At 31.6% G+C, this 10,176-nt stretch overlaps 2 protein-coding genes and 1 long non-coding RNA gene across 4 annotated transcripts; 1 reads left to right on the top strand and 2 right to left on the bottom strand.

Moving 5' to 3' along the window:
- Positions 1-997: 997 nt before the first annotated feature.
- On the bottom strand, positions 998-3,047 carry LOC145070514 (small ribosomal subunit protein eS24z-like). The gene is made up of 6 exons (XM_079017450.1): positions 2,952-3,047; positions 2,112-2,192; positions 1,987-2,028; positions 1,700-1,870; positions 1,474-1,560; positions 998-1,209 (listed from the first exon to the last, which is right to left on the bottom strand). The coding sequence occupies exons 2-6, from the start codon at positions 2,184-2,186 to the stop codon at positions 1,174-1,176; spliced, it is 411 nt and encodes a 136-aa protein (XP_078873576.1). The 5' UTR covers positions 2,187-2,192; positions 2,952-3,047; the 3' UTR covers positions 998-1,173.
- Positions 3,048-5,827: 2,780 nt separating this feature from the next.
- Positions 5,828-9,920, bottom strand: LOC145066314 (uncharacterized). Of its 2 annotated transcripts, none has more exons than XR_013688729.1 (3): positions 9,541-9,920; positions 6,229-6,509; positions 5,828-6,126 (listed from the first exon to the last, which is right to left on the bottom strand). It is a non-coding gene; the product is annotated as an uncharacterized LOC145066314 (long non-coding RNA). The 2 variants fall into 2 exon arrangements; XR_013688730.1 differs by having other exon boundaries at positions 6,229-6,426; positions 9,541-9,917.
- On the top strand, positions 7,640-9,166 carry LOC145066313 (uncharacterized). Its single transcript, XM_079013535.1, has one exon. The coding sequence runs from the start codon at positions 8,120-8,122 to the stop codon at positions 9,020-9,022; it is 903 nt and encodes a 300-aa protein (XP_078869661.1). The 5' UTR covers positions 7,640-8,119; the 3' UTR covers positions 9,023-9,166.
- Positions 9,921-10,176: the final 256 nt, after the last annotated feature.

Genomic DNA, 10,176 nt, shown 5'->3' with positions numbered 1-10,176 from the left:
TTATTTAATAAATGAATGAACATGAACACAAATTCCTGTTCGTTTAGTTAAACAAACGAACATGAACAATGATCTCGTTCGTTCAATTATGTTCGTGAACGTTCGTTTATGTTGTTCATTTACATTTGTTTATGTTCTTTTAATGTTCATATATGTTTAATTGTATTTGATTACATTGCTATATTATATGTTTATTTATGTTCATATATGTTTGAAATATGTTTGTTTATCTTTGTTAATTTATCTTCGTTCGTTTATGTTTGTTTAACATGTTCATGAACATAAACAAACAAACATACACAATGCAATTTGTTAAACAAGCGAACATGAACAAGAAAACTCATTAGTTTATCTATTCGTGTTTGTTCATTTGTTCGGTTAACTTAAACGAACGAATATGAACAAACCCCGTTCGTGTTCGTTCGGTTCGTTTTACGGCCCTAGATTTGAGAGTACAGGTTAGTCGTTATAAAAAAAATAATAAAGAAAAATAGAAAGAGTTTTTGTTTACTTTTTCAAAATAGAAAAACGTTGTTGCGAATACTGAATACTTATGGTGTTACAGTGTTACATACCTTATCTCACAACCAATGACATCGGTAAATACCACAAACAATCAGAAATAAGATTAACCTTTTTTTTTATTGGTAGCGATCGTGATTATAGACTTGCATTTAAGATGTGATATTTTCAAATTAGATGCTTACAAAACAAGGCATACACAGAACCCTTCAAAGGTAGCATTAACAACTTTTTGACGTGAAATATAATACATATATCGTGAGATGAATTGTAAAATGAACGTACCTTTAATAAAACTTCATCTCAAAAAATGCATTAAAAACCATGTTAAAAACTCAACACTTAAGCAGAAAACCTCACATCTTTTATTTTTTTTGCAATTATGTTGCTACTTATGTATTAAGTAAAAAACACAAATATGCTACTCAACCATTAAGACATAATTGAGAAATATAAAGAAACTAGCCATCAAAACTTTGAGCAAACTACAATTCTCAATTTTCTAAATTAAAGAATCTAATAGAAAAGCCTGACACATCTCAAAATGAAGTGCCAAAAATCAATACTTGAAAATAACAGAGAAAAAAAAAAGGTTGCAACATGAGAACCAAATAGATGACACAAGAAAAGTAAATATCATCAGTTTGAAGCTTATTTCTTCTTCTTGGCAGCATCCCCAGCCTTGGTCTGCATAATTTGAACATATACATTTATAAGACAGTTCAGCAAACTTATAGATAAAAAATAAGTAGATTGCTGTGACGTATAAAAAATAATATATATTTCTGATAGTAGTAAAATAAGTAAGTAAAGTACATTAGTATTTCCTATATATTTTTTTCCATTTAAACAGTGGCAAAAAACAAAGGTAAAACTTTTTGAATTTGTGCACAAAGATTGTTTAAAAAGTTAATTGTTTAAAACAAGAAAAAGTTCAAGTTGAGGACTGACCTTTTTTACACCTCGAATCTTCTTTGCTCTGTTCTTCCTTTCCTTCAACTGTTTCCTTGATTTCTCAACCTTGGTATCAAGTCCATTCTGCATTATTTTATAAACAGTGGCATTATTTTATAAAGTTTTAGGGTAAAAAGGAAGGGATAACACAAATGGACAATGTTTAGGTCTTTATTTTCGTCAGTAGATACAGAGATGATATATAAAGAGTTTAGAGAGTTACCCTGACAAGCCTATATTTTGGCTCATACTTCTTGGCATTCTCAACAGAATCATAAATTAAACCAAAACCAGTTGATTTACCACCACCAAAATGAGTTCTGAACTTGAATACAAAAATGGAATTTGGATCTTTCACTTCATACATCCTAGCCAATTTCTCCTTCAATTCAGCCTTCAACACAAAAAAAGGCAAGAAACCAATTTAGAGGATTACTTAAACTTAAACACAAACACATAAAAGATTGATTAAAATAAGCACATATGAAGGGGTTTACAGAAAGTTCAAACCTTGGAGACATTGGGCCTGCCTGGATGTAGAACATCAATGACCTAAATCAACACAAGAATTATAAGCATAAAAAATATTAACAAAATTATAGATCAAGAGAATGCTGCAGATGAGCAAAACTCACAAATTGCTTCCTGGATAGAAGCCTGTTTGTCATGAACTTCCTTGTTCTAATGGTCACTGCCTTGGTGTCCGACATGTTTCACTACAGACCAATTTTAATAAGAAGATAATGAATCTCTCAACTATTCAAGAAATTTGCAGATAATAGTATAAACATGTAACCAGCGTCAACTCATTGTGCATGTCAACAACCAGAAATTGTTGTAAGGACATAAGCAAAACTAAACTAAGGCTAAAACCCACATTTCACAAACGCATTGTGGTCTATATAGAAATATGACATTAACAAACCAGGAAAAAATGATACGAAGTTAATTTAACAACCATACATCTACCTTCTACCAACTACAGTCTATAGCATTAGATTTAAACAATACTATGATACTAACATACGAAAAAACACCTTCATCTGAGACTAAACTTCAATTGAACTTAATTAACACGAAAAGAAACCCTAAAATCTAAAATCGATGGTTCACATGGCCTTTGGACTCCTATGAAATGTAATATTATGCAAAAAGAAAGACTAATACACTATTAAATGACATCCAAACGGCTACAAAGAGCGCGATGTTATGATGTGATTCATACTACATTACTTTATGGGAAAACTAATAGGTTAACAGCTATAGAGCTACAAAGAACTGTGTTCTTCACAGCCTGCTAACCAATTTACTAGCTGGTGAATGAGAATTCCCTCGTATTGATTACAACAATAAAATTTAAACCCTTTTCGCTATAACAATTGATCATTCGACTAAAATAAAGCAATACAGGGAGATTTAGGAATGCATGTTCTGCAATAAGTTTCCTATGAATAAGAAATCAAGGCGGGACAAACCTCAGATCAGCTACTCCGATCGACGACGGCTGTTGCTCTTTGTTCCGCTGGCGCTGAGTAGTCGACAAAGAGAGATTGCAAACCCTACGATTAAATTGCAATGCATTTGTAGTCCGAGAAAACATATGCCTCGTTCTTATTGTGGGCTGGGCCGATATTTGGACAAAACATTATCCTACCAGCCCATTTACGTTCATGTGAAGTTATAAACTTTTAATCTTTTGTCACCACAATATTTTTCACTACACAATCAATTTTTAATACACAAAAACTTTGTCTCATTTGCATGCATAAAATTCCTCATAATTATCGAGATCAATTTAATTGAAAACTTGTCCACGTAATATGTATCTCACTCTACCCGTAAAATTGTGTTACTAGCACAACCTTGTTATTCGTGTGACATAATAATTTGATGACACTATATTCAAATATAAGATGAGTAGATATCAAGTGGACAAAAAAGATACACGCTGTTGTAACCAACAATTTATCGTTCATGGCATAAATGCATGTTGCTTCGACTTTTGTTGTTAGGATTTCCTTTCGTTGCGCACTTGCGCCCCTCAATGCAAAACATAACCTCACTTTTATCGTTATGGTCACTTAGATTGCATATGCATTGGTCACAATAAACGTACACATGTAATTTGATTTGTCTTACTTAGGGCGTGTTTGGCAAAAGTAGTTGTTAGCTGGAAGCGGGTAGCGGTTAGCTGGTAGTGTGTAGCTGGTAGCTGGTAGCGGGAAGCTGTAGCTTTTATTTGTTATATGAATGTTTGGCAAAAGTAACTGGAAGCTTTTGAAATATATAAAATTACATAAAAGGACAATTGATTAAAAATAAAAATATATATAAATAAATTTTTAAAGGTAATTATGGAAATTGATTTCAAAAGCTCCGGAGCGTTTTGTTAAAAGCTACATGAAGTAGCTTTTAGAATCGGAGCGTTTTGTTAAAAGCTACATGAAGTAGCTTTTAGAATCGGAGCGTTTTGTTAAAACTAAAAACTAAACGCTCGTACTGCCAAACGAAGCTTTTTGTTTAAATTAGAGCGTTTTGTCAAAAGCTAAAAGCTAGAAGCTCCAAAACGCTTCCAAAAGCTCCGTGTCAAACACGCCCTTACACTTTAATCAAACAATACATATTATTAAATTCTATTACTTTTGGGCGGACTTTGAGAAGTCAAAATGTTTAATGTTTTGGGAATATCTAATTACAACATTTGACTTTTCAAAAAACTATTTAATAATAGAAATGTCATCAAGAAAAACTACCTCACAATAAAATAATAAAATGTTCTGAACATGTGACTTTAATTATTCTGATCTATCCAACCGAACCAAAGGATAAGAAAGAAGGTGTAGCAGTGAATGATGTAGTTTAGTTTTATTTTTGCATCTATGAAAAAACATTGGATTGTTTACAACAAAACCCTAAGTACAGAATATATCATTGTACATTTTTCTACTTTAAAAAAGTTATAGCATTATACTTTCATTGATTTGTATATACTAACATCTTAATTTTTGAAAAGAAGAGTTAAATAAAAGATATAACAACGTATTTTAATTAGTTTTAATGTAGGGAGAATTTTGTATTATATCATTCTTAAACATCAAAATATCATATTTGTCTAACCTAAATTTTAATTAGATTTCTTTGTATATTACTTAGTATTGTTAGAATGTTTTATTGACTTTACATTTAAGTACATTTAAATGTCTAACTAACATGTCATGTTTCAAATGAATGCTACGTGATTGGATTAGCAAATTGAAGATATGTATGAAAATAAAATTAGAAACCGATTGAATTAACATATCAGTGCTTTTGGATTCGATTCAAGCGAGTAGGATGATATAATCCACCTACAAGTAAAATATATTTATTCCATGTCTCATCTACTACACAAAATACCAACACTACTTCCGATCATCGTGTTTTCCCATCAAGAAAGCGGGATAAGTTTTTTTTTTTTTTTTTCCCTATTCTTGGTCAAAACAAATAGGCATTGATTAAAACATATTTATAATTTTGTACTGAGATTACCATTTCTATTCCAGCTTTCTTGAACTTTAGTTATAGTGGTGGTTCTGAAAATGGACTTGCACATTTCAAAGGCAAATTTACTATATTCCTAGACAATTTTGATATATATTTTTTATCATTGAACTTGGTGGTTTATGATTATTTTTTCGGGTTTTAAAGAATAAAAACACAAACACTATAAAAAAGAAAAAATCTACTGGAGTTATTCAGTGGTGGTTCTGAAAATGGACCTCCACGGCATCAATGACTCATCAATAATGTGAGTTTTATATACATTATGTTAATTTGGGTCATAATGATTTTTTCTACTTAAGGTGTTGTATTTTGAATTTTTTTATCTAATTATAGCGTTTTACTTTTAATAAATTTCTTATTAATACACTATATTTTGAAAATTCTAGCCATTTATAGTGTTGTATTGTCGGTCTTTATATTAAAACACGGTAGTTTGAAAAATATAAAAAATATATGACCAAAAATTAACACGTATAAAGGTAAAGTCTTATGTCTGGTAGTCAAATTAGCCAAACATTAACCTATAAGGGATCAAGTTTAATGCTATAAAATAAAGTAAAATTTGTCATTTGTTTCTTCATCGATCAACCCGGCCAACTGTCGAGTATTACACTAGTTGACTTAGTTGGGGACTTGAATTGGTTATAAACTAGGATGCATATCGAATTATATTTCAATTATATTACTTTTCATTATTAGGTCTTAGTTTCACCTAAGCATATATGGCATCTATAAACACATTTGAGCAATTATTTCAAATGTGAAATCAAAAAGCTATATAAAATAGGACGATCTAAAATACAAACAATTATATCGAAACTTACATCATATACTAACATCATAATTACACATCTTTTACAACGGTTTATCGGTGCACAACACAATCAAATGTCATAGAGACATACGATGTTATCCTTAACACAAACAAAAAAGACATTAACTAGACACATCGTTTGCAACAATTTGACAATCTTGTATTCAATATATATGCACTTTTATTTCAAATAACAAAACTAGCTTCAGGTCCAACCAACATCGACCACAACATTTGCACATCTTCACATGAACAACACTTTACATCTTCATACAACACGTACAATCCATTACCTACATATATATAAACAAAAACACAATCCAAACATCATCATAAAATATCAAACCGAAGACAATACCACACTCTTTGTCTTTAAAACTGATTAAAATACTTACGTTTGTGACGACGGATGTGTGTTGACTGAATTCGGTTCCATAGGATCTTGAAAGGGGAGAAGAGAGATTGAAGCCACCCCATTACTCAATCTTGAAGGATCATCCATGGTGATTTATTGTGAGAATACTAAGTAAGAAGGGTTCTTCTGGTATAATGTCAATATCAAAATGCTAAAGCACCTATATTACACCTTGTGGCTATTGACCAAATAATATTATTAGTTGGTATGCCACTTAGTGATATTACAAGAAAAAACAATTGGTTGCTTCACCTATACAGACTACACATGGCAAAAACAAATTCGAATTATTATGGCTTGTCATATTCCGATTTGTATATTGATTTAAAAAATCAAAACATGAAAAAAAACACGAATAGGTTTATGGGTTTTAATTATTTTACAACGTGATTTATGAGTTCGGTTGAATTTGGTACAACTTAAAACCAGTTTTGACGTTGAACCAAATCTATTTTATGTTTTTATTTTACATTATTTGACTTTTTGGATTTGGTTCATACTTAATTCTAATTGTGAACCGGTTTAAGCCGTTGTTATTTTTTGTTATGGTCAAATTTTGCTTAATATTTTGTACTAGACACTAATTTGACGAGAAAAAGAGATTTTAATTTTCAGAATTTATATTTTCTTGAGTAAAGGTTTTTAAACTTTATTTCAACATTGCGCTATTTTATATGACGTTTTTAAACAAATTTATCAGTTTTTACCATTTTATATAGACTTAACTGAAAAATAGTAATGATCTATATTTATATAAGTGACACGTTATTTACACTACACCGTAAAAAAAACAAACATTAAGCAACTGTTAACTTTTTAGTCAGAAAATATCTTTATGTTTACGGTTTGTAATGGTATTGTAGACAAAAAATCTAGTTGCTTACCTTTTGATGATATATATACTTTATAATATTTTTTTTGTTATTTAAAAAAAGATAGTTCTTTACCTATTTCATGACATTATATAGAAAATTAAAATGTATAACTTGTTTTTTCTTTTAAATTGGAGGCGACACATCCTTGGTCCCTTATTGTTGCTTCTTTCACACATAATTGATAATGCAAGGACGTGTGGTCGATGGCCTTGTTATCAATCAATTCCACCATATACGGACTTAGAAAAACAACATAATATTAAAAAGATTATTTGGATTTAGTAATACCAATTTGAACCCAACAATTGTGTTATTTAGATATTTAGTTAAGTTGGGAGCTCATAAAGTGTCAAATTCAATGACATGGTCCATTAAATGATCACTTTAATCACGCAAACGATGGTTTGTAATTGTATGATGAAAAAACAGTAGTACCCATAACCACTAACAATACCCCATTTCTAGATGTTCCCTCTTTTCATGATCAAAATGATAGCTTTTTAGCATGACTCCTTTCCTATCCAAAACATCTTCATAAACACCATTTATTACGCTAAATTGTCAATCATAAAAAGACACCCAAAGCATGAAAACTCCCACTCATTCCGGTGGTGCCACTGTGTTTCTGTGTGAGAGAGAAATTGAGTGAATAAAAGAAGCTGCATAATTCCTATTTTCTTCTAACCCATAACCCAGTTTCTTCAACAATAACCTTATTCTTGAATTTCTCTCTCAAAGTTCAAGAAATCTTGAATTTTGGGTGATTTAGAAAGTTACCCACACATTGTGAAGCCATTTTCTTCACCAATGACATCCTTCTTGAATCTTTTCTCAGAAAATTCAAGAAATCTTGAATTTTGGGTGATTTGAGAGGTTACCCATAAAATTCTTCTTTGGATTGGAGGAAAGGGTGGGTTTTGTAGTTTCTTCTAATTAAAGATTATAACCACCAAAATTTACGATATTTTAGCAAAATATTTGGTTTTGAGGTTACCAATGAGGGACTTTCCTTCTTGTTTTGGTGAAAATGGCATTCAAGTGGCGGGATCTTCTTCTTCATCAGGTGATATCACCACTACTACTTCCACTAACAGAATTGCCCAAAATCTCGTGACTTGTGTTTACCAGTGTCGAATGCGTAATTTCTCTTACTTCATCATAACTCTCACTTGGAGTAAAACCTTAATGGGTCAAAGTCTTTCTGTTGAAATCAACGATTCAAACAACCAATGTCTATGCAAACTCGACATTAAGCCATGGTTGTTCTCTAAAAGAAGAGGGTATAGGAATCTAGAAGTGGGTTCAAAGTTGATTGCTATTTACTGGGATTTATCATACGCAAAATTCGATTCTTCACCTGAGCCAATCGAAGGTTTCTATTTTGCTATTTCCATGAACCAAGAACTGATACTGGTTTTAGGAGATATGGAAAAGGAAGTGCACAAAAAGATAGATGCAACAAGTTTGGTTCCAAATGCTGTTTTTGTTTCAAAAAGAGCACATATTTTTGGGAAGAAGGCGTATTCGACAAGAGCACAGTTTTGTGGAAAAGGTCAGATTCATGATATAACAATTGAATGTGATACGATGTGTATGAATGATTCGTATTTGTTGATACGAATAGATGGTAACCCTGTAATGCAAGTGAAGTGCTTAAAATGGAAATTTAGAGGAAATTATACTATTTTAGTTGATGGGTTACCAGTGGAAGTTTATTGGGATGTTCATAGTTGGCTATTTGAGAAATTTATGGGCAATGCGGTCTTTTTGTTTCAGACTTGTCTTTCAGCTGAGAAATTATGGGGGAGTGAGGATGCTTCTTGGTCAACTATGAGTAAAGATCGACATTCACAAACTTTGGGCTTTTCTTTGGTGTTGTGTGCATGGAAGAATGAGTAGAAGTGTGTTTTGGGGATACTATTTCTATTTATTTTGACTCTGATACAACTGTGTGTTGTTTTTCTATGTTTTATTGAGGAATTATACGAGTCTACGTTCTATGGTTTGTTAAGCTTATGAACTAAAATGTTGTTTTTCATTGTATGTATAGATCTTATTACATTATCTTGATGGGTTGATGTTAAGTTATGTTTTTTTTTTTTTTTGCTTTTGAAGATATCTGATACTTGAAGGAACATGTAATGATTTATGAATGTGTCACAGGTTCAGCATTTTAGAACAGAAAAGTTTATTCAGGGTGCAACTTAAGGGGCCTAAAAGATGAATTAAGAGCACTAATTTGGGAATTGAAACTCATTCAATATACTAATGAAAGAGATACTCGATTTGGCAGAAACCCGATCTTAAGCATCCAATGCAGTTCGGTGACAAGAACCCTAACAGACAAAGTTTTAAACAATGATAATTTTGAAAGGTAGAATTCGTGTTAGAAGCAAATAGTAATTGTTTTAACGAACCAGATCAACGTACGAGGAGGAGCTTTTCATTAGGTGAAGGCGACTGCCGGAATCTTATCATCTTTAAGTACGTTCCAGTTGTACTATCCAAATAATACAGCGACTGTCGTAGCTACCGGAAAAAAAATCGGCGATCGATCGCGTTGAATTGGAGAGAGGTCACGATTTCAGTTTTGAACGACTGAGGTTTCCGCAACCGCAACGATAGAGTTCCGACGTTGGAGATATTTTCTGACGGCAAACCAGAATGTTCTGACAATGAGAAGACTTTGAGGATTTGGAAAGTATTTTCGAAGACGGAGACACAAAACTGAAAAAACCTTTGCGGTGGGCTGAAGCCTGAAGGGGTGAGATGACCGGCAACGACTCGAAAGAAAAGCAATTATTCCTTCTTAATTGGTTTCTTAATCGGAAGACATGTGAGAAATGAGTTTTATCTCAATTTTTAAGATGTATTTGTGTCGTGTATTCATGTCGTGTCTCTCACAGATTCGTGTCTTCATGTCTGAAATTACCAAGTGTAGATTTTCGTCTTTAAAAATATTTAATTATTTAAATAATTAATTACTTTCAAGATAAATTACAACATCTAAAACAAATTAAATATTAAAATAATTATTTGCATTTATAGACAAA

This window comes from Lactuca serriola, chromosome 8 (assembly GCF_051521515.1).
Source record: "Lactuca serriola cultivar US96UC23 chromosome 8, Lser_US96UC23_V15, whole genome shotgun sequence".
In the NCBI taxonomy this organism is placed as follows: Eukaryota; Viridiplantae; Streptophyta; class Magnoliopsida; order Asterales; family Asteraceae; genus Lactuca; species Lactuca serriola.
This window is presented reverse-complemented; position numbering and strand designations above follow the sequence as displayed.